Source organism: Equus przewalskii, chromosome 5 (genome assembly GCF_037783145.1).
Source record: "Equus przewalskii isolate Varuska chromosome 5, EquPr2, whole genome shotgun sequence".
Lineage (NCBI taxonomy): Eukaryota > Metazoa > Chordata > Mammalia > Perissodactyla > Equidae > Equus > Equus przewalskii.
The window spans coordinates 72,358,725-72,382,488 of NC_091835.1; the positions used below are offsets into that span (position 1 = coordinate 72,358,725).

A 23,764-nucleotide genomic window follows, 5' to 3' on the forward strand; every position below is an offset into this window, starting at 1 on the left:
GGTGGGGAGCCACTAATGCTTGTGAAATGGATTTCTCTTTCTGCTTGCTAAATTTGGGGGCTTGGAAAGCAGGTAACAGGCCTGCAAAGAGAGAATGCTGGGGGGTGGAGAGAGAAACTCCTTCGGTGGGGCTGCTTGTTTACAAATGCAGTTGGTTCCAATTCCACTGTTGGCAGAGTAATGAAAATGATCTGCTGTAACTGAAGGGATGGAGGTTAGACTATGTGAAGGACTTACTAATTTGGTGTAGGACCAAGATGTCAGTCATTACTAGTGAGTGAGGGAGATAGGATATTCATAGGAGCTCGTGGGCACCATGTCAGGAGCTAGGGGCCACTGGATAGAGAGAGGCCAGGGCTGGATGTATCTCTGGGGGAGGAAAGGACAGGGGGTTGGGAGGAGAAGGGACAGGGAGTTCTCAGGGAGGGGCTGGGCAGGGGCCAGGGCGGCAGATCTGTTTCTTTAGCCTTAAGCGCTGGCACGTTCCATACAAATGAATGCCTGGTTCTCTGGGGACACGGTGCTCATCTTCTCCTCTAAGGAGTCAGCCTCAACCTTCAGTTGCCTCCTCTCCTGGGCAGCCCTTCCCTGGCCCGGATTTCGCATGGCCCCTTCCCCTCTTACCTCCCAAAATAACCTCCCTTGCCCTCCCCCAGCGTATCTCTTTACACATGCCGGCTCGGCTCAGGCTCAGTTTTCTCAGGGCAGGGCTGGGGTGACAGGGACCCAGTGGGCCAGCCAGACCTCTATTTGCATGTTAACTGGTCCCTGCTTTGCTGTCACTTGGAGTCCAGGAATGACCCCCTACACCCAGCCTTGCGCTGCAGGGTCCCTTTGCTCTCTTTAATGTAGCAAGGCCAGCCTAGAGAACAGCTGCTTGGGTTTCCCAGCCCCTCCCCTGAAACTGCCCCCCCGACCCCACCCCGAGTGATAGGGAAGGGAGGGCGTGTGAAGGCACTGAAGCTTAGAGGATCAGCATGGGGTGCAGGACGCAGAGCCCATGAGGGGCCCGGCCTTGCCCGGGCTTCCTCTCCACTCATCCACCTCCTAACCAAAGAGCAGGGTCCCAAGTGTCCTCTATCTGGGTGACTCGTCCATCGCCTGCCACATTCCACCAGCACCCTGGAACGTGAAGCCAGGATTCCTACAGCCCTGTCTCTGAGGCCTCAGACTCCTCACGGAGCCCTGACTGCCTCATTTGTCATAATGGGCAGAAGTGTCCCTTCCTGGCAGGACTGCGCATCGGATGAAGTAAGGTGCCTGGCACAGAGGAGCGCTCACTTAATTGATCCCTGCTCGTATTCCTGTCTTGTTATCTCCTGGCAGGACAGCAGAGTTAGGGGAGTCACCTCTGCAGGCTCTCAGAAGAAGACCCTCTGCTCACCCCAGTCATCCTGTCTGCTAGGCCTCTCTCATAGTCCCTCTTTCCCTCACACTTCCCTCTGGTCCTGGAGATTCCTCCTGAAGCCTCACAGCCACCCTTCATGTTGCCTTCTCAAGCTCCAGATTCTCAACCCCTTTGCCCCAAAAGCTCCAGATCAGGAGAGGGGCCCAGAGAGCTCAGGCTTTGGAGAGATGGCTGATGGGGGGCTGAGTGGGAAGAGGGGTCCTGGGAACAGCTGGTGCTGGGGTGGAGGCAGAGGAGGCGAGAGCAGGGAGAGGGAGGAGAGTCAGCTCCTGGTACTGGCTTCTGGGAGGAGCAGGCTGGGGGCAGGGGGTGAAGGGGTTATGGGTAGCGGGAGGTGCAGTGTGACCGGCTGCAGCCTTTGGGGCTGGGGTGCCCCCGTGAGCTGGCGTGGGTCTGTCTGTGAAGGTGTGTGTGTGTCGTTTTGACCTTTTTTATGCCCGGAGCTGGGTGAGTGACTGTGAGTGCCTGCTGGGCGTGTGGGTGGAAGAAGGCGGGGGTTGCTCACACACAGGGCTGGGGAGTGCGAGGGCCTGACACCTGCTCTTGGAACCCTCCCCTGGTAAGTAAGAGTCGGAGCAGACCCGTCCCAGCCCCTTCCCCTGGCCTGCATGTGTCTGTGTAAAGTGTGCTTGTGTGCAAGCGTTCACGTCCCTGCTGCAGTCCCAGCCCTGGCGGAGGAGCAGCAGCTGTTCCACGTGGTGCACTTCTGGGTCCATGAAATATTTAAGGTTACAGGGATGTGTCTTGGCGATGCAGTCACTTAACAGCCCCCGCCCCCCGCTACTCCGGGAGCTCCAATCTGGGTTGATGGGGTGCTCTTTGTCGTCTCACTTTCTGCTGTTATTTCTCTCTCCTCCTCACCCCCACTAACCCTCTCACGCCTTAATTCACGAATCCTCACGCCAACCAGGAGGGTAGGCAGGTGTGACTTTATTTTGGTTTACTTTTCAAGGGCAGGGGCGTGTAGAGAGGTGATGCTGGGAGGGGCTGCCTGGGCTGGGATTTGGGAGATCAGAGTTCACTTTCTCCCTCTGCTACCAACTCTCTGGGCCACTCAGGGCAATCACCCTCCCTGGTCCCCTCGCAATGGTCTCAGTTTCCTCATCTGTAAAATGAGGGGGACCGTGTGACTGCACAGGTTTCCTCCCATTCTAATATTTTTCATTCTGAGTTAAGGGTGCTCCAGCCACATAGCCAGGGAGTCTCAGAACCAGGGTTGGAACCCAGGAGGCAGGGACCTCACCTCCATCTTTGCATGGCCCCTGCTTGACTGTTGTGGCAGGGGTAGCCCTGGGCTTGTTGAACACACGTTGCAGGCACACTCTCTCACACACAGCTCCGAGGAGGTGAGGCTAGAGACCGATTTTCTTCTCCCAAAGGAGCAACGACCCCATCCAAGTGGTCCCCCTGGGAAGCCATGTGCTCACACCAATTTGCCACAGTTTCTCAAACATTTCTGGAAACTCTCCTGGAAGCATCTCAGAGCTTGTGGCGTATGCTCTGGAAATCCTCACTGGGGAGCGACTGCTCCAGGGTGGCTTTGCTCCTCTGGGAATGACTGAGAGTCTTTAGGGGACCAGCCTTGTGAAGAAGGAGGGGGGCCTAGTGGGGAGCAGAACTTGATCTGGAACAGAGGTGTGGGTGCCCTGCAGTGAGGCTGTGTGTCTCCTGGTCTCCAGAGCCCATCTAGAAGGCGTCTCCGCAAGAGAACTTTCCAGAGCTTCTTGCGAGCCCAGCAGCACCTTTGGAGTAGATGTGTGGCCTCTCAGGGGATGACGTGGAAGGCCCAGCCTCCTCCAACTGGGTAAGTCCTGGTTTGCCTGTGAAAAAGCCCAGCGTTGCAGTTCTGCCAGGCTTGGGCGCACACCCCCCTGCAGCTGGCGCTCTCGGGAATGGGGCCAGAGCTAGTGACTCACACAGAGGGGATGCTCATTTCCAAAGCTCTTTGCCTCTTCTTGAACCACAAACTGGTAGAGGTGGAAGAGACTTACAGATCAACCAATCCAACCTCCTGGAGCCAGAGAGGGGAAACTGAGGCCAAGAGAGAGGAAGCAGCTCTCCTAAGGACTAGAACCCATGCCAATGCTTTTCCCAAGAAACTAGACTTGGTGTCTCTGGCAGGGCAATGGCTGAACCTGAAGCAGGGGCATGGACCAGATGACCTCTTGAGATGCATTTTAACCCTGTGATCATCACCAGTCCAGAAGACCCAATCCCTAGCTAGCCCCTTCCAACCCCAACTAACAGGTTGAAAATTTATTCTTCTAACCAATATTTATTGGGTATTCATTTGTGCCAGGCATTATGCTAGGTGCTGGAGATCCAGTGGAGCACAAAACAGATCGTTTCTGTCCGCTGGCATCTTATCGCCCAGCAGGGGTCAGGGCGGTGGTGGGACAAACAAGGAATTATCAGTGATGAATCCTACAAAAGTGGAAGTACAAGAATGCGGAGCATTGAAAAAGGAGGAAGGTCAACGTAACCTCTGCCTGCTCAGATGCTCCTTCCAGCATGGAGTAGTCGGCCTGCATGCAAATCCCAGCTCTGCCACTTAGTAGCTCTGTGACCCTGGGCGTGTTGCTTAACCTCTCTGAGCCTCAAGTTTCTCACCTGTGAATAACAGGTATTCCTATTATTATAGTGAGGGGTGGGAAGAGGTAATGTCCCTAAAGTGCCTAGCACCCGTTAATCACTTAAGAAATGGACATGAGTAGTGAGGAGTTCATCTTAGCACATGTTTTCTCCTTTGACTCCGGGAAAAGCAGGCGTGAAGAAATGGGGAGTTCAATCTTTCAGAATTGGGAGGGTGGTGTCTGCAGGATGCCCCCTGCCCCTTTTCAGCCAGAGCCTCTCCTCCTCACCCTTGTCTGATCAGCTGTTCTCGATGTCCAGCTGTGTCCTCATCAGCATGGATGGTCACCCTGCCCTGCTAATTAACACCCGCCCTGTTAATGATTAAAGCTAATGACTTTGACTTGGGTAGGGATGGAAAATTCCCCAGCCACGGGACAGGCTGAGGATAGGTTGCCAGGAGTAGGAGGGAAGGGCCCCCTGGGCTCTGGACATGTGGTTGATGGTAAGTGGCTTGGGGAGCAGATGCCTGGTTTTCTCCCCGGGCTGCTCAGCAGGGGAATGTGGATGGAGGGGGATCATCTGAGGATTGCAGCCCACTCTCCACTCCCTCTCCTCCCAGGCTTGGCAGAGGGCACGGGGCCCCGGCTCCAGCCGTGGCATTCCCCTGGCCAGGGGTTGGCCACTGATTGCTGCTGCAGCGGGAAAGACCTGGGTGAGATGGTATGTTAGTTCCTAGGGCTGCTGGAACAAAGTGCCACTGACTGGGGCTCAAAATGACAGGGAGGTGTTCTCTCACAGTTTTGGAGGCTGCGAGTCTGAAATCCAGGCGCAGCCTGCTCCCTCTGATGGCCCCAGGGGAGAATCCTTCCGGCCCTTCCTAGCTTGTGATGGCCCCAGGTGTTCCGTGTTTTGTGGCAGCATCACTCCAGTGTTTGCCTCTGTCTTCCCTCTTGTTTGTCCTCTGTGTCCTCTCCTCTTCTCACGGAGACAGCAGTCACTGGATTTAGGATCCACCATAAATCCAGGATAGTTTCAACTCAAGAGTCTTAATTAATTACATCTGCAAAGACCCTATTTGCACATAAGGTCACGTTCTGAGGTTCCAGGTGGATGTGAAGTTTTTGGAGACACTATCTGACCCCCTGCAGATGGTGAGATGGGGCAGGGAGGCGGCGAGCCCTCCGGGAAGCCGTGCTGGAGTTGGCACAGGCCAGAGGCACCATGTCTACAAGAAATAGAGGAAGTGCTCAGGACCCCTGGTTGGGGTTGGACTGGGTCTCAAGAGGCCTAGAAAGGGAGGCTGCTGGTGGTAAAGAGGCGAAGGGATGGGAGCAGGAGTGTTTTAGATTTGAGGAAAGAAGGCAGAGGGGGCTTTGAAGGGAAAATCCTAGGTGTCTGTATTGGAGGGGAGAGTGTGACCTGTGTTCTATTATATGTTGTATATTGTACGTATTACATATTGTACATATTTTATATCATATGTCATATATTATATGATAATTACAACTTGTCATGTAATAAAAAAATTAAGTTGTATTTTGATTACAAGATGAATTTTATTTCATGACACAATCCTTTATACTTTATTGGGGTGGTAGGCATGGGTAATTTTTTCCCTTGTTCCTGGGTGAAAACCCAGGAAAGCCTCTTAATTATTCTGCTCACTCTCAGGTAAGAGACAGGCTCAATTCAGAACTTAGAACAACCAGGCCAATACATGAATTAAAACCTGAACTATTTCCTGTCACTCTTCTGCAGCCTGTTGGGCCCTGCTCCAGTTGGAGCTGGGGAAGGGGCAAGCGGCTGGCTCTGCTGTCTGTCATGTTCTCCCTCCCCCTCCACCCCCAGTCCTGCCCGTCACCCACTCACTAGATGCTGTTTCCAGTGAGGTGTGTGGGTGAGGAGGTGGGGGTGGCGCAGAGTGACAGGAGGGGGCGGGTGAATTTTTGCATGGGTGGGTACTCAGCCTCCCCCTCTATCAGCTGGTGGAGTCCTCGCCCCTTCCTCTCTGCTGTTCTCTGCTGACTCTTCTCTCATGGATGCTTTCCTGGCTCCTCAGAGCTTTGCTGTCAGCCTCGTTCACTTGTGTTCCCTTATCCAGGAACTTGAGCTCCTTCCTCAGCTGCTGGGGTCCTTTTGTCCCTTGAGGTTGCCCTATTGACAGCACCCAAGATGGATGCATGGGATGCACCTGTTTCTCTCCCAGGACCCACAGCCGGCTCTTCCTTTGCCAGGCAAACTCTGGGTGCCCAGGGCATCCCAGGGCACCAGCTCTGCCAGCCTGCCCACACGGCTGTTCCCTGCTCCTTCTCTCTCCTTCTAAACTTCTGGGTGGCACCCAGGCCCCAGGACACTGCCTCATATTCAGCTCTTGGGGTAGCCCATGAAAGCATCCTTCAGGTTTGCTGTAAGGGGCAGGCCCCTCTCCCCTTCCTTGGGCCCACAGCACGGCTTGCTCCATGCATTTCCTGCTCACAGAGTCCTTCTCTCCACATTACGATGCCTTTTTATAGCCTCGATCTGGCTGAGGGGGTCAGAAACTAGTTCTTAAAAATTTCCTTTCAAATTCTTCATATGATGATTTGGCACCTCTCTTTGAAATTTCAGCCATTGTCTCTTGGTGCCAAGTTGAAATTCCAATTTTAATATCCTGTTACAAAAGCATCTGGGACGGTTAAGTTTGTGCTGGGAGACGGGAGCACCAGGTTCTAAATCCTTTCCAGCAACTTCCTCCCTGTCGGGAAGGTGAAGACACCGACCAAACTGCCTGGAGGTGGAGTGGCCACCAGAGGGCAGCAGATCCTGCTTCAGACCCTGTTTCCTTCCACGGACTCAGTGGAATTAGGTTTTTTTCCTTGAATTCCCAGGGGCAGGTGGCGCCCACGTGCTGGGCCACCTGGAGGGGCTCAGCTTTCCTGGCATCTTAACCAGTTCTCCAATGTTGGCCCTGATTTCTGACTTTCTGCGGTCTAACCACCATTCTTCCACTGGAAGTATAAAAAACGCCAGTCTGCATTTGACAGGAACAGCTGTTCACTAAACACCTACAGTGTAATGGGCCTGGAGATTAAAGCCACACTCTCTGACCTGGAGAAGCCCTGCCAGGGAGGGAGACCTGTGAACAGACATGATGGACTGCAAGGTAGTAACTGCTGTTGCAGAGGCAGAAGTAAGGGCTTTGTCCCGAACCCATAGAGACAGAGAGTTGATTGGCGGGTGGTTGCCAGGGGCAGGGGTGGGGGCAATGGGTGAAGGCAGTCAAGAGGTACAAACTTCCAGTTAACAGATGAACAAGTCCTGGGGAGTCATGTACAGCAGGGTGACTATAGTTAACAATACTCCATCGTATATTTGAAAGTAGTCAAGAGAGTACATCTTAAAAGTTCTCATCACACACACACACACACACAATTCTAACTATGCGAGGTGATGGATGTGCTAACAAAAATGATGTGGTCATCATTTCCCAATATATACATATATCAAATTTTTACATTGTCTGCCTGAAACTTATACAACGTCATACGTCAATTATATCTCAATAGAGCTGGGGAAAAAAACAAGCAAGAGCTCTGGGAGCACTGAGGAAGGAGCAGGAGCTGGAGAGCACTTCATGGAGGAGGGGAATTGGAGTCAGGTTTATCTTTTAAGGATGAGGAGAACTTTGGGGAAGAAAAGGTGTGAGAATAAGGGGGAGGGAGACCGACAAATCCTGGGGGACAAGGGAGTTGGCAGATGACAGGGAGGGGAGGGTAACAGGAAGGGGTGGGTTGTCAGGGCTATGTTTGTGGGGGGGAGGTGGGATGGGCCCAGTTGGGGAACTTGGGCAAGACGCCATTTTCTTCTATTGGCAGAGGCAGAGCTTCCCTTTCCACACCCCCAGTCTGCAGGAGGAGTGTTGATGACTGCAAGGATTTTATTGAACTTGGAGGTTATTGGAGAAAATGGGAAGGATGGGAGCCTTGAGCTTCTCAGGGAAGAAACTGTTGAAGGATTTGATGTTGTTTAGCTGAAAGATGACTCAGTTAGGGTGGGGTGATCTTGGCATAACAGCGGGGTGAGGCATGGGCTTTGGAGGGAGTGAGATGGGCGTTGGCACAAATCCTGATTCTTCCAATCCCCGAATGACCCTGGGCTGATTGCTTTACTTCTCAAGCTTATTTCCTAATTTACAGAATGGGAATAATAATTCCTACATGCTAGGATGTTGCGAGTATTGAAGGAGGTAATATACATAAAACGCTCAGCACAGTGCCTGGTAAGTGTTGGTTAAATGGCAGCATTTATTATTAGAATGATCATTGCCTTCAGATGTTTCAAAGGTTGTCACATGGAAACAACTGACTTTCCCATGCTTCTTTCCAGCTGAACAAGCGATGCAAGTGTGAGGCGGGCAGGTCTGGTGTGACTGGGAGGAAGAATGCTCTTATGATCAGAGCCACACAACCCTGAAAGAGGCTGCGTGGTGTGTGAGGAGATCTCTGTCTCTGGGAGTTCCTAAGAGGCTGCTGAGGGGGATCCTTACATTGGGCCCAAAGCTGGACTTTTAAGGGCTCTTTGTAAGTCAATTCTTTGGGATCCTAGGTTGTTCTGAAGATTCTGTGATTCCCCTTGGAGGAGAGGGGCCCCTGGGACAGGGAGATGGAGCTGGCAGCAAAGAGAATCAGTGCCTCTCCTGGTCTAGGGCCAGGTCACCAGAGGCCTTAGCTGTCCTGTCTCCTCAGGGGAGGGGAGCACCCTCCATATTCTGTGTAGGAAATTCAGGAGTGGTGAAGATATTCTTTTTAAAGACCCTTCCCTCACCCACAATAAAACAAAGTCCCCATTCTGGGGTCCCCTTATCTTAACCTCAGACTTCCTCACTGCAGGGTCTGGACCTCTGGGACTGTACTGTATTCTCTGGGAATATGACCTTTTCCTCACCTCTGCGTTAATCTGGGAGAGACTGGGGAGGGGAGCACCGGGCCTTTGAGCAAAGGCTTTTCAGCCCTTGCCAGGATCTTTTCTTCCCAACTGTTCTGAGGGAGGGTGACCCTCCTCGTCCCCCCTTCCCTGGGCCCCTTTCTGTTAGAGGAGAAATGTACTCCATTCTTCACAAGCGGGTGAGTGTTGGGGTGAACTCTTCTAGTCCCTCTCTGTGCCTTGCTAGCTCCTTCCTAGGAAAGGAGTAGCTAATTTCACCAATCTCTTCATTCATTCAATTCACTCATGAATTCAGTTCAGATTCATTCATTGAACTCTGTTTGCCCAGCATCACTGTTCAAGGAACTAGAGAGAAAACGGTGAATACTGCTGATCGACAGGCTCCCAGATTTCATGGAGCTTACATTTTTGTGAGATGGAAAGTGTATAAACAAGTAAACAAGTGTATAAATAAGATAATTTCAGAGCATGGTAAATACAATGAGGGAATAAACACAGTGAGGCCACAGAAGTAACTGGTGTGAGGGCGGATGGAGGTGGGCACTGAATGGTGTGGCCAGGGAAGCTCTCTGAAAAGAGACGTTTGAACTGAGACCTGGAGGAAGAGAGGGAGTCAGCTATGGGAAGAGCAAGAGGAACAGTGTTCTAAGCAAGGGGAACAGCAAGGATGAAAGCCCTGAGCTGGGAAAGACACTGGTGTGTCCCGGGACCACAAAGGATACCAGCACGGCCATGATGTATCGAGCAGGAGAGTGGAATGAGATGAGGTTGGGGAATTGTTGGGAGCCAGACCATGCGGGGCTTGTAGGCCCTGGTAAAGAGTTTGAATTTTATTCAAAGAGTAATTGGAAAACACCAAAGGGCTTTACATGGTGGACTGACTGCCATGATTTGACATATCCTTTAAAAAGGTCACTTGTCTAAATGCTGAATAGATTGGAAGGAGTAAGAGTGGAGGCAGAAAGCTTAGTCAGGAAACCATTGCAGAAGTCTAAGTGATAAATCATGGTGGTGGAAGTAGGGTGGTGGCAGTGGAGATGGGGACGAGAGGGATGAAGTCAGGATATATTCTGGAGAAAGAATCTAAGGCTCTGTTGATGTATTGATTGTGGGGACTGAGGGAAAGGCATAAACTGAGATGGACTCTTAGGTTTTAGGCTTGAGTAGTTGAGAATATGGTGGTTATATCTGATGAGATAGAAAGAGGAGGTGGACAAGTGTATTAAGATACGAGTTCAGGTACAATAGCAAGGTCAGAGTACCATGGCTTAAACAGAAGTAAAACAGGAGTAATACAATAGCTCCACAGTCTGCAAGACTCAGGCTCTTTCTATCTTGTTATTCATTCTTTTTCAATATATGTCTTCTATTTAGTGGCCTCCAGCTCCCACCTCTTCATCTCATTCCAGTCAATGGGAAGGGGAGAAAAGTGCAAAGGGGGACATACTCCTTTTCTATCAAGGACACCACTCACAATTTGCCCCTATTTGCTCATATCCTACTGGCCACAGCCTAGTCACATGGCCGTGTTTAGCTGCAAGGGAGCCTGGGAAATGTAGTCATTAGCTATGTGGAACAAGTAGGGGGGCGGTGGATTGGAGGACTAGATAAGGTCAAAGAGTTGTTACAACTGGACTTCTAGAGTAAAGGAGATGGAAGATCAGGAGGTTGTAGACAGAGGATGGAATTCTTGTATTGGAGATTTTGGAGGTTACTGCAGCAAAGTGTAGGCTGAGGTACAAAGGTCAAAGGCTGAGAAGCCAGAATGCTGGAGGGGTAATCTGTGTGACCGTTGACCGTCATCAAGAATGATGACAGGAGCAAGTGGGGAGAGGAAGACCAGGAGCTGAGGGCGTCAGTGAATGAGGGAGGGGGCTGGGGGGAGGAGCAGTTATGTTCTGAGCTTCAGAGGAGGGGAGCTTTTGAACTTGGGAAGAGGAGCAGTGGCGTAGAAGCAGCAATGGGGAGCGAGGAGGACTCCCCTTGCCACCTTCTGGCTCCGAGATGACTGGTGGTGAAGGGGAAAGCAGCTTCCTCTGAGAGCCTGGCAGAGCTGTGGGGTTCTTAGGCAATCTTAAAATAGCATTTAATATTAGGCAATAGAGAGAACATTCAAAACAAGACATTGGCAATATCAAGGAGTGTGTTCATCGAATTCTAGAGGACGCAGTAAAAGGGTTGCGAGAGAAAGGCCAGGCAGAGGCCCAGGGTGCATTAGGGGCAGACCGAGCTGCATGGAAGTGGGAGTCTGGATAACATTCCTCGAGGCTTTGGCCCCACCCTGGGGTGACTGAGAAAAGCAGAACAAGCATGACGGGAGGGACTCGGTCACCCACCTTCCCCTAAGAGCAGTATAGCTCCATGGTCTGGGGCCTCCAGCAACTGATTCATGGAGTACCAAGGCCTGAGGGGGTGTGGGTGGCAGCCGATCCTATGGGAGCAGTGATGTGTGGTGGCAGAATAATGGCCTCTGGGATGTCCACTTCTTGATCCCCAGAACCTGTGAAACTTAGATTACGTGGCAAAGGGGAATAGGGTTTTGGATGGAATTAAGGTTGCTAATCAGTTGGCTTTAAAATAGGGAGATTCTCTAGGTCATCCGAGTGGTCCAGCGTAATCATAAAGGTCCTTAAATGTGGAAGAGGGAATGAGGAGAGAGAACCAGATTGACGGCGAAGTGAGAAGAACTTGGCTGGATGTTGCTGGCTTTGAAAATGGGAGAATGGGGCCGTGAGGCAAGGAATATGGGAGGAGGGTGGGCGGCTCTAGAAGCCAGAAGGGGTGCAGAAATGGATTCTCCTCAGAGCCTTCAGAGAGGAATGCGGCCCTGCTGACATCTTGACTTTAGCCTAGTGAGACCCGTGGACCTCTGACCTCCAGAACTATGGGATAATAAATTTGGGTTGTTTTGAGCCAGTATGCTCATGATGACTTGTAGTTAGAAAACTAATACAGGATGAAAGGGTCTCCTCTTCCGCGTGACCGCTCCCTCCCGCAGGGTGGGACGCTGTGGCAGCTGGTGAGACAGAACATTTATTGGACATGTTTCACCAGGGAGTGGAGTTAATGCATTAACAGGAATGTTCCTGAGTAGCGTTGCCTCTTTCTCTGCTGCTCTCTCATGATGCAAACACACTTGGACAGGGCTGCCCCTGCCCCCGTCTTCCCTGGGGGCTGTCTGCTGTCTCCCTCTCTGTTTAGGGATCGGGCCGGGAGGAAGCAGAGGAGGCCCCTTTTGGACTGGTGTCTCGATTGCATTCTCCAGCTCGGCTTGCCAGAGAGGTCAGAGAGCTGTGGCTTATCTGGCACTTGATTGGCCATTAATAAAACTGATACTTTGGTCTCTGTTTTGCCCTCTGTTCTCGGGGCGCCCTCTCCATTGGCTGGATTCAGAGGGGTGGAGGGATGACATGCTGGCAGGGCTCCCTGGAGCCCTGACAGAGACATCAAGGACTGGCCTCGGGGGACTCAGGACTGTGGATTTTGACAGGCAAAGGCTCGGAGGCAACTCTGACCTGCAGCTTTATAGGTGCAGTTGAAGCTGGAATGAAATTACTCCAATTCCACGTGGGTACGGGATACAAGATTGTTAAAATTTTGGCTTCAGCTTATTTGTGCTGATCTTTAGTAGGTGATGCTAAACTGGTGGCCCCAGATCCTAATTGTCTACTTTGTTTTGAACTGCATTTAGGGCCATAGAAGAATAAAACCCATGGAGGGATTTTATTTATGGCCTGTCCACAGGCTTCCGGAATTATTTCCTACCACATGGTCTCCAGTTGGCTCCGGGATGGACATTTGTTAAGCCCTGACTGGGGTTGTGGGTTGCAGATGCCCACTGTGAGATTAACCAGAAAGGTGTGTTGGACTTCATGCAGATAAAAAGGACCAGGACCCCTTATATGGAGGCAATGCCAATACAGGTGAAAGTGGAGAAAACCTCAATAGAATCGTTACAAACCTGAAGGATAAGAGAAAAATGAACAAGTCTTGTACCTGGAACACCCTGTCTCTAGAAATCAGACTTATTCAGGGAATCAAGGAGACATGGGGTCCACGGGAAATACAAGTCTTGGTCTTGTAGTGAGAAAAGTCAGCAAGAAAAGGAAAGAAAAAAGTTCTGTTGATTGAATAGGGGGAAGAGACAAGATTTTCTTGGGAGAAAGGTAGAGTTTTTAGAGGCCATGCTGGGAATATATAAAAGAAAAATGAAATGTTTCCAAACCTAAATGCTTTTAAGGACAGAACAGGAAAAGGGCAGAACGTTTATTCATCCCCCTCTAGGAGGATGAATGAGGCCTGGATTTAACAATGATGCAGAGCCGAGGGAGGCCGCTAGAGGGAGTGTGGGACCCGGGAAACCAGTGTAGACAGTTGCTCGCCTAGTGTGAGGGAAGAAAAGACCCAGAGGTTTAGTGGCGTACACTGCGAGGATTGTTGGGTATGTTTCAAAGGGACACAGTTGTTTGGGGTGTGGGCAGGTATTGCCCTCACCCTGAGGGACCATGCTCAGGAATCTGTGCAGTCAGGACCCTCCATGTAGTTACTGAGAAGATGAAATTCACACTAAGGGGAATTCATGCAGGAAAGAAATAGACCTAGTTGCTTCTGAATTAAATTGGGACTATTGAGAGCGTTATTTTAATCACAAGATGACAAAAATGTCTTAAATGCCCCATTTTGAGAAAAGAGACAGTAGGCATGCCCCCCACCCCTCTACCGGTGAACTTACTGCCCAGATTAACCTCTCCATGGGCGATTTCTCCCAAACGAGGTTTAAGTTCATGTGTTGGAACTCCAAAGAGCTGGCACAGACTGAGGACATTCTGACGAGGTGAGTCAAGCTCTTCTCTCGTCTCTCTTCTCTCAGATGCCACTAAGTTTCTGCACGGTGTGTTGCTGGCGTTAGCAACTTGATTCTGGCTCCCGTGTGTTGGGAGGAGACTGTCACTGAGATGCCTCACCATCGTCTCTTCTGTTCAAACTGCATTCTGCCCTAGCTAAGCAAGCCAGATTCCCGCCCCCGTGCTGCCTGAGCCGCTGACTGAAGATGATGCTCACGAGCAGCATGGATGAGCGGCTCACCCTGCAAGCAGCAGCACCATCCAGGACCTGCATGGAGCGTGCACACCAGGTGGCTGTGACTGAGTGCCGGCCCTCCACAGCATCTTTCTCTTGTACTTTGAATCCTCATTAAAGGTTTTTTTTTGCCTCCTCCTCCCGAAAAAAAACCTCCCACAAAAAACCATGCACTAGGTTCTGGGCACATAATTGCCTGGAGCCTGAGAATATGCTTGTGTTTCTAAGTTTTGTTGGTATGGAGCTGGTGTCACAGTATTCTGTGCCCTAGTTGCTCTGACTTTGCAAAAGAGGGACCCAGGAGCTACTTGGGGGTGGAGCAGGTCAACTTTGGAGGTGCTGGAGGAAATGCTCACATTTCACGGGTGAAAGGCCAGGATGCAGCCAGTTCCTCTCTCCCAGGCATAGCAGCCTTTTTGCTGACCCCAAGGGAGCGCTCCCCATGCTAGGGGCTCTGCACCCTCCTCGTCCTCAGGAGCTCTGAGGTCTCACCACAGTCCCTCCTACTGTCACACCTTAGATGCAGCTCCCTCCAGGCTGGGGAGAGGATGGAGATGCAGGTACCTAACCCCTGCCCACACTCTGAAGCTGAAGTTACAGGGAGAGGGTGTGCCTCCCCTTTCCCTTCACATCCAGTTCACATCCAGGCCTCATTCTGCCAAACAGCTGGAGCGACAGAAAGAACACTCCCCAGCCCGTCCTGTCTCCGGGCTCACAGAGTTGCCTCAGGTGGGGAGGCCCAGCCAAGCCCTGGCGGCTGGTATGGGGGGCGGATAGAGAACTGACCTTGTGGGAAACAGACATTCATTAGGAATGGGGATGTCGAGGCAAATGGACAAAGCTCGATTCCTGTGGAGTGAGACCTTCTGCTAAGATTGAGCAGAATAAGAAATTGGGAAGGGACAAATTTCAGGCTTTCATTTCCTTGCATTTTAATTTAAAAGGAAGTGTATTTAAATTTTGTTCTTTGTCACTTTTGAAATTAGGAGGGGTTTATGTTCAAATTTAGGGCATTTTTTTGTTGCTGTGGTATTTGATGCTGCCAGGTAGTGCTTGTTTTGTAATCTGCAGGAGGGCCATACGGGGCAACGCGATTGAGCTGATTGGAGAAAGGAAACAGTTTAGGGCACAGACAGTCTTGGAATTAATTTGTGTCTTATTTGGACCCAATTCGGAGGCTTTTGGGGGGCAACATTAAACTGGTCACCGCACTGATTCCAGGAGGCTGTGCAAAGAAGAGAGGCGAGAGCCTATTACTTCATTATCTTCATCTGAAGATGACAATAACACATTTTTTGTCTTTTGCAAGGATTAAATGAGTAAATATTTGGAAACCTATTTCCACATTTCCTATTTGGTATTCTATTTCTTATTTTCTCCTGCCACATAGTAGGAGCTATAGAAACCCATGGGCTATGTTCTATGGCCACTTTCATAGGTCACAAATAGCCAAATATCTGGAAACTGGGGGCTGCACTGACGCACCGCTTCTCTGCACCATCCGGTTGATGGCAGCTCACAGGCCGACCTGTTAAGCCCAAAGGCTTGAGAAAAGAGAAGGCTACTCTGTGTTTGGGGCTTTCCCTCTTACATGTCCCCTTCCCACAAGAGGAGCAGGTGGGAAAGAAGAATTTCTTGCCTACCTTTCCATTCCTTACTTACTCTCCTTTAGGGGGAAAGTAGAGGATGTTATGGGCCAGATGCTGACAGTGGCTTCCCTAGCCCTGAATCTGTTCAGTCCATGAATCAGGTGGGGGTGGGGGTGGAGGCTGGGGCAAGAGCAGAAGGCCCCTTTGGCCTGAGGTCTCCTGCATGGCTTTAACAGAGAGCCCTGCATTTTGAGTTCATAGTGCATCTGTCCAGCCATTAGTAAGGTGGATACCTTGTTCTGATCGCCATTAGGTAACAACCCTCCTCTCGTTTTCTGTACTGGTCTGAACTGGAGGGTCAGAAGGATGGGTCTGGGGCTTTTAATCTCCAAGACACTTGAATTTTCCTAATCTAATCTTAGGAAATTTCCCCTCCAACTCCTTCCTGAACGCCATAATTTCCCACCACCCTCCTCCGTCATTTTGGCAAGAATTTTTGTCTTGTCTCAGGCTACAGCTTGAGAAGGACCCCTAATAGAACTTTCCGCCTAGGCTGGGAGATGTTTTTGGTGGACTTGGGAGTGTACCCATGTATTGGAGGGGAGGGTGGGTAAACCAGGGGAGGTGGACAGGTGGCAACTTTCTAGACCAGGAGAAAGCAAAGGAAGGGAGATTATTCATCTGTCTCCAGCTCTGAGCACACTCCAGGTTTTCGTGGGCCAGGACAGCACCAGACCTGTGCTGCAGTAGGTCAGTCACTCTGCTGATCTCCTGAGCACATCTTTTTATATGTCCTGGGGTAGGACAATAGAGATCAGAGATGGCTCCCTTCCTGCCACCCTCTCTGCCTTTGAATGCACAGCCTTCCTTCCATCTGTGAGACTGAAAGATACTTTTATTTCCCATGCTCTTCTTCTCTCTATGAGTCCCATAAGCCTTTACAATGAACACTGGCCAGGGCTGGGGAGAGGTTGGCACATTTTAGGTAGACAAGTCTGGCACACAGTGAGCACTTGGTGGGTGTTTGTTGAGTGGGTGAATGGGAGTCATTCACCTTATGGTGAAGCAGAAGTCTTGGCAGATGAGGATGTAGAGAGCAAGAGGGCTCAGGACGGGACTCTGGGAGCACGGAGCACACGGTCAGGAAATGTGCTAGGGAAGGAACAGGGAGCTCAGAGAACCGGGAGACGCAGCTTCACGGAAGGTCAGTGAGAGAAACTTTCTAGAAGGGATAACTGTGTTCAATTCTACAGGGAGAGTGAGGGGAGTCAGGATAGGGAAACAGTCCCGGGGTCGTGGGTGTCAGTGACCTTTGGGAGAGCAGTTCCAGCAGGCTGGTGGTGCACAGAGCAGCTGCAGGGGGCTGAGGAGTGCCTGGGGGGCGAGGAAGGGTGAGGGCAGCCTGGAGGTCCAAGACGTCACAAAGGATATTTTGGGATGTGGAGCCTTGAACAGCTTTGTAAGCTGAGGAGGAGGAGAGATTTAAAATCAAAGGGACGGGGTATTTAAGGATGAATCCTTGCAGCGTGGGGGTCTCCAGCCTTCCTTTCTGACCCAACAAAACCACCACAGAACCAGGCTTGGGATGAGACACTTTAATAAGAAATGTGAGCAGCTGAGAGATGGTGGTTGGGGGGGGGGGCACAGTGTGGGTGCTGTAGGCACCTGCCGTGGCCCAGCCTGTGATGTAGGCTTCCTCATCATTAGGGCTTCATGACTTCACTGGCACGAGGGAGTAGGCTTTTTGGATAATTCATGGTTTCTTTCATTGTTTTGTCCCGATTTTATGGCCAAGCTTGGCCAGTTTTCTCTCTGGGCTGTTGGCTGGGGAATATCGGGAGAGAAATGTCCGGGTCAGGTTAGTTGCCCCTCCCCCCACCTCCTTTGACAACCTTCCACAGGGCTGGCCCAGGCAGTCACTAGATCCTGCAAATCTCATTTACCTTGAATTATTCTTTCCCAGGTAGCTTCCTTTCTCTTTCTAACCCCAACTATTTCCCTCCGAGGTCGCGTCCAGCCCCTGCTTTTTCTGCTTAATGCCTGCCCAGCCTCTTCCCCCTGCCCCCCGCCCCTGCCAGCCCTGGGAGGAAGTTCTGTAGTCTCTTCTAACCGAGGGGCAGCATTCCGGAAACTGTCCCCCTGGGGTGTGGAGTGCAGCAGCGCGGGCTCTTGATTCTTTGGTCTCCCGCTGCATCTGATCACAGCGGCCTCTTCAGAAACCAGCTCTTCCCTGGAGGTGGAAGCCTGCTTAGAAAGGTCCTCACAGTGTCTTTCCTGGGGTGGCTGCTGGCGATGAACTGGGCAGCTGGGATCAAGCAGGGGGTGAGGTGCAGGGAGGAGCTCATGGTAAGAAGTAGCCAGCCACCTATATGTCATACGCCTTACTTTGTGGAGGGTATCAGGGTGGAGTCATCACCCAGTTAGTGTAGACCAGGATTGAATCCCATACCAGAATCTATGAGCACCTGACAGGCACATCCCTCATCCTGAATGCCGTTGAATAGGAAGTCCACTTCCAGCAAATTCACCTTCTCAATTAAAAGAGATGAACTATGCAAACACCTGATCCATTGTCTGGTGCAATATTCAGGAAATATCGGTTCTTTTCCTCTGAATTCTGGGTATTGCTTCAGTCTGCCTTCCCTGGCTCTCCCAGGTTGGGGGAGCTAGCCTGAGATTAAGCCGTGTTTACAGATAATGCACTAAGCAGAATCCTGCACTGTTCATGGCTTTTGGGCTGTGGGGGTGGGGATGAGCCCCTCCAGCATCCTCATGTCAGGGTGAGCTGAAACTCATTTGAGTGTGAGATGTAGACCCACTCCCATCTCCAGTGACTACCCAGCATGAGGTGCTGTTCATTCTGGCCCTCAGATCTTGGCCAATTAGTGCAGCAGGAAGGATTAAGGTCCAGCGTCAGGAAGGATTGTCTTTGCTCCACTTCTTGCTCAGCTAGAGAATTCATCATTTCCTGGACAGTCTTTGACTACCACCAACTTACTCTAAAGGAGGCCGATGTGAGACTTACAGGCATCTGTGGGCTGAGACTGCAAGTGGATTTCATCTTCTGGCTCTGAATAATAAGGGTTCAATTCTCCAGAGGTCCCAAGACATTTAGCCTGTGAGACACTCCTCTGGAACCCCCTCCTGCCCCAGCATCCTCGGTCTCCCTTGTCCTGCTCTATGCTTTTCTCAGTGCTTCTAACACACTATCTAATTTGTTTAACATGCTTATTGTCTGTTTCTTCCTTCTAGAATGTAATCTCAGTGATAACTGAGGTCTCTATTTTGTTTACATGTCCCAAGCACCTAGAACTATGTGTCTGGCACAGAATAGGTGCTCAATAAACAGCTGTTGAATGTGTGTGTATGTCTTTACCTCATTGCACAGAGGGAGGCAGGGAGGTTCAAAGAAGGGTAGTGACTCTGCCTGGGGTGTCCAACATCATCAGAGCCTGGAATCGAACCCGAATCTCTCTTAACCCATAATCTGCCTTGATTTGGGTCCAGTTTGGCCCCCCTGGCCCCAGCATCAGGCTTTCTAGGGTGCAGGCTTCCCGGGGTCATGTGCCCTAGTGCTCTGCTTCCATGTAAGTCATTCATATAAGGTGTGGACTTTTGGTTCTTCATCTACCTACCTGTCCACACAGCATGTTACAAGGATTAAGGAAAGACCTTCCTAGTGCTGAAGTCTGTCCAGCTGACAGCTCGATGACCTCTAGGGGACACAGGGGAGTGTGATAGAAGCCAGACTCATCATTAAGGATGGCAAGAGAGGTCGAGGCTAAGCTAGCCAGCAGCGTGATGGTGAAGAGTTTCGTGGTGGAGCTGTAGCAGGCTCCATCTTCCCTGGGGAGGCTGCTTAGCGTTGCTGAGGATGCAGCCTGGCCAGGGCTTTATTTGTTTTGGCATAGGGATGGGCTCTGGGGAGCCTGGTTCAGGATTGGCTCTGGGAGCATTCCAGGCTTCCCCCCCAAGTTCCCTTTTCTGAATTCATTTGTTTTTGGGAACTGGAGATTTTGGGAAACCAGTTAACAGGAAAGTAAGGTCCCCAGCATTCCCCTGGTCTGGGCCATGTCCAAGGTGTGCCAGCCCCAGGCTCCATCTCTGGAAGTCCTTGGAGCACTAGGTGGGTGTGAGCGTCCCTCCTTCGTGGTACTCATTGTTGGTATAATTGTACTTTTATTTGTGTGATCATTTAATTAATAACCAGCTCGCCCAGGAGAGTGGAACTTCCATGCTGGCTGCAATTCTATTTGTTTTATCTGCCATTGTTTTTCCAGCAGCTAGAAAGGGCCCAGAGTTGTTAGTAGGGTGAATGAGTAAAGGAGGGGCCAGGCTGTCCTCTAGCCTACAGATAAAGCTCCCTGTCAGCTGAGGACTGAAGGAGCGGGGCAGTAACAGGAATTCCAACCACATGCCAGGCACTGTCCTGACTGTGTTCATATGGGTATTTATTTAATTCACGATGTTTGTGAGGTCTGTGTTATTTATCAGGCAAAGAAACTGATGTTCACAGAGGGGAGGTGACTTGCACAAGGTCAAATATCTGGGTGGATTTGAACCTATGTTAGTCTAACTCCAAACTCTGTGCCTTGCACACCCAGGGTCTGGTGGCTCTAGAAGTGGGCAAGATGGAGCAGTGGGATGCCCAAAGGGGCACCTGAGAGGCTGTGGGGGATATGCCTGGCATGTTGGGCCTGGTCCTGGTCTTAGAGACTGAACTAGCTGCTGTCCTGTGCCCTCCTCTGGCTGGAAGTTTGATGGTCTCTCTGGGACCTGTTTTTGGGTCATCTCCAGGAAGCAGACGGCTGCTGCGCCCTGCGACTGAAACTCTGTGTTCAGCAGGGAGCATGGCTTGCTGGGTGCATGGGGTCCTACTGAGGGTAAGGCACTGGACCACAGAGAGCTCTGGGCTGTGCCAACCCAGCAGTGAGAGGGGAGAGTGGGGGGCTGGCAGGCACCCTCCCCTTCCTCTAGCGCCTCTCTCTCCTTAGGAAAGCTGGTGGAGTGAAGGAAGTTTGTCGTGGGCTGTCTCCCATCTCCCCTTCCTCCATAATTTTTCAGCCTCCTCTCTCACTGCCCAGGGCACTTAGGAACGGGGCAGGGACAGATTAGGGCATTCACAGCGAGTCCTCCAGGATGTGGTTTCAGCCTGCATGCTTGTTTCCTAATTCCCCTAATAATCTACAAGTTTAGGCCTCCATGATGTCCAGCCTAGGCTATTTCAATAGTTTCTCACTGCTCTTCCAGCCTCCAGTCTGTTTCCACCACAGTCCATCCTGCATGCTAATGCTGGCGGAATCTCCCGAAGTTCACGCCACGTCTCTACCTGAAAGTCTTTAATGACTTTCATTACTCATAGGATAAAGCCTGAGCTCCTTGGCCATGCATTCAAGGCTTTCCACCCTTCTGACCTCATGCCTTGCCCCTGTGAATTATTCCCTCCTCATCGAAGTGTTATACCTGTGTTCACGCTGTACCTCTGTCAGGAATGCTCTTTCCTCTCTGTCTACCTGCTGTGTTTCCCACATCACAATCCACATCAGACGTCACCTCCTCCCTTGAGTGACCCAACCTTCTCATCATCACACCTCCCATAGTTAGTCACCTCGCTTCCTCAGCTCGTTATTACCTTCTGCTACTATTTATTGTGTGCCTGCCATGTTGCTGGTTTTGGAAATACAACGGTGCCTTATGTCCCTTATTCTCCAGCATTTACCACACTCTGTTGTAATTCTCTGTTTAGATCTATTGCTCCTACTGGTCAATTGCCATTTTAAGGAGAAGAGCCGTAGTTTATTTATCTCTGTATCCTAATTTATTTAGCACAGATCTTAACACCGGCTAAGTGCTCCAGTCTAGTAAATTGAATAAGTCAATTTGCCTGTTCAAAGCTGGCCCCTGGGGGATATGTTTACCCTCAGTGGGGAGGGAGGGACCTCTGAGAGGCCTTCTTCGACAATGGAATATTTCAAGAAGAATGCATTGAGTGTATACGATATACCAGGCACCATATGGGTACTGGAGCTTCAACGCTGAACAAAACAGACCTGGTCCCTGCCCTCCTGGGAAGGTTGTCAGATAAAATCAAGTCACTCAGTTAAATGTGAATTTCAGATAAACAATGAATAATATTTTTAGTATAAATATGTCTCAAATATTGCACTGGGCATGCTTATACTAAAAAGTTGCTTATCGTTTATCTGAAATTCACATTTAACTGGGAGTTCTGTATTTTACTTGCTAAGTATGGCAATCGTACCCCAGGGCTCCAGACCAGCCTCCGCCTTCTGCTATCTGTGCCTTCAAGAGCCCAGCCTCATCCCAGTGCTCAGCTGGGATTCAAGTGTAGGGAAAAGATGGACTGGAGAGATGTCCAAGCACCTCACCTATAGCTCCCTCCTGAGAAAAGAGGTCACAGTGGTTCTTTACACACAAGTGCCAGGCTTTGGGTCAGATGACCCTGTTATTCTGGCCACTCCTATTTGGTGAGGAAGTCTGGGTCTCACCCAGAGGCAACCATCAACGGGCTGGACATAAGGAAGATCAGTGGCTTCTGAGGAGGCCCAGGTGAGACACTGTCTGTTTCTGTGCTCCATGTTGGATGGCTCCTGACCATGTCAACGAGATCCCTCTCAGTGAATTTTGAATGTGAGACAGAGAGAAGGAAAACTCACCAAGATGTAAAAACATTAGACATAGAGGAGAGGAGGAAGCAGAGAGATGCCAAAGAGACAGGGAGAGGTCAATATTCGTGCATAGAGGAGCTCCTGGGCCTGAGGTTATGGCAAGGTGACTGTCGCCAGAGCAGCTGAGGGGCTCGCAGCCCAGTCATGGTGGCTCCCTGCATAGCACTCCACGAGGCCTGCTGAGACGCTCTCCTGATCCTCCTTCCTTCTCTCTGTCAGTTCATGAAAACTGAGTGAGTCTTGTAAACTTGAAAAAGCCTGTTTTGTTAAAAAAAGCATTACCTTTTATCGGGTCACCTGCATCGAAGTTCCCATCTGCCATTACTTCACTGTGTGGCCCATGACCAGCCACTCCCCATCTCTGGGCCTCATTCTCCTCTTCAGCAAGGAGAGGAAAGGTCCAGAGGGATCTCCGAGGATCCCTAGGATTCCTGTTCCAGGGTCTGGCACCCCCTTGGGTCAGAGGTAGAAACATCTTTGGAGACTGTCATTTCAAGGATGACAGCATCAGGCCGGTTAGTCTTGAACTTCCGTGTACGCCAGAATCAGCTGGGGACCTCCCTTCCTCTCCATTTAGGAGGTCTGGGATGCAGCCCGGGAATCTGCATTTTAAAACCAGCGTCCCAGGCAATTCTGATGCAGAAATGTTGAGGATCACGCTTGCTTAGGCTGACAGAGTGACTTCTAAGCAAAAGCTCAAACTTGTTTTCTGGTAAGAATTTTGAGAGGCAGAGTCTGTTGTTTTGAATGTGTGTCTGTGTTAATTGCTATGGTGGCTGCTGGCTGGGGGCGTGGGGGGTTGGAGAGGAGAATGAGACTAACATTCTGTGAGGTCTGACCCTCAGCCAGATACGTGATAATTTAATTCTCACAACAATCTGCAGGTGGTGTTGATAGCCTCCGACAGACTGGAAAAACGGAGGCTCAGAGGTTAAGTACATTTAGCAAGGTGAAGTGGATGTCAACTGGCATGGCTGGGATTTGAACCCAGACCTCTTTGGTTCTGATTCCCATGTTTCCCATTATGCCCCTCCTATCCCCAAGCATCACGAGAGTCAACTCCACAGTTTAGCACCCATCAGCCCTTGGTTCCTCAGTGCGGCTCCATTTCACATATTCTGTGCTGTTTCCCACAGATCTGTTGACTATCCTGGGAAATCAATGTTTCTGCCTCCAAACACTTCCCAGCCTGCCTCTCATCCCCAGGAACAGTAGAGATGTCTATTACCAAAACCAAGAGGCAAATAAGGCCATTGACAGGGGACCTGAGAGTGTAACAGAGCCAGAGGGAGCTGGTGCACATTGGGAATGGGCAGTGAAGGGGTTCAGGGGGAAGTCAGCAAGGGACAGTGAATTGCAGAGATTCCCCCTCCACGGGACCCTGGAGCAGGCAGGGAGGGCGAACAGCTTCTGCCCTGCTTCTTAGTCAGGCTCTCGTGGTTCTTCTTGACTGAGTCTTCAGGGTCTCCTGCTGACAAGTCCATCCCAGCCATATCCACTTT

The 23,764-nt window shown here is 50.8% G+C and overlaps 1 protein-coding gene and 1 long non-coding RNA gene across 3 annotated transcripts; one reads left to right on the forward strand and one right to left on the reverse strand.

Annotated features, from left to right (window-relative positions):
• The first annotated feature begins 1,106 nt into the window (after positions 1 to 1,106).
• Positions 1,107 to 15,320, forward strand: LOC139083400 (uncharacterized). Of its 2 annotated transcripts, none has more exons than XR_011540094.1 (3): positions 1,107 to 1,251; positions 3,088 to 3,212; positions 13,776 to 15,320. It is a non-coding gene; the product is annotated as an uncharacterized lncRNA (long non-coding RNA). The 2 variants fall into 2 exon arrangements; XR_011540095.1 differs by lacking the exon at positions 1,107 to 1,251 and adding an exon at positions 1,846 to 1,967 and having other exon boundaries at positions 13,776 to 14,122.
• Positions 15,321 to 17,276: 1,956 nt separating this feature from the next.
• LOC139083442 (glycosylation-dependent cell adhesion molecule 1-like) lies at positions 17,277 to 22,584 on the reverse strand. Its single transcript, XM_070619711.1, has 5 exons — positions 22,545 to 22,584; positions 19,319 to 19,441; positions 18,595 to 18,643; positions 17,603 to 17,878; positions 17,277 to 17,358 (listed from the first exon to the last, which is right to left on the reverse strand). The coding sequence occupies exons 1-5, from the start codon at positions 22,582 to 22,584 to the stop codon at positions 17,277 to 17,279; spliced, it is 570 nt and encodes a 189-aa protein (XP_070475812.1).
• Positions 22,585 to 23,764: the final 1,180 nt, after the last annotated feature.

Coding starts and splice junctions, on each gene's coding strand:
- LOC139083442 (XM_070619711.1), bottom strand. CDS start 22,584: ATGGCAGATGGGAACTTCGATGCAGGTGACCCGATAAAAG. Junction 19,442..22,544: donor TGCAGGTGACCCGATAAAAG/GTAATGCTTTTT, acceptor CTGCATCCTCAG/CAACGCTAAGCAGCCTCCCC. Junction 17,879..18,594: donor CAGCCCACAGATGCCTGTAA/GTCTCACATCGG, acceptor GCTTGATCCCAG/CTGCCCAGTTCATCGCCAGC.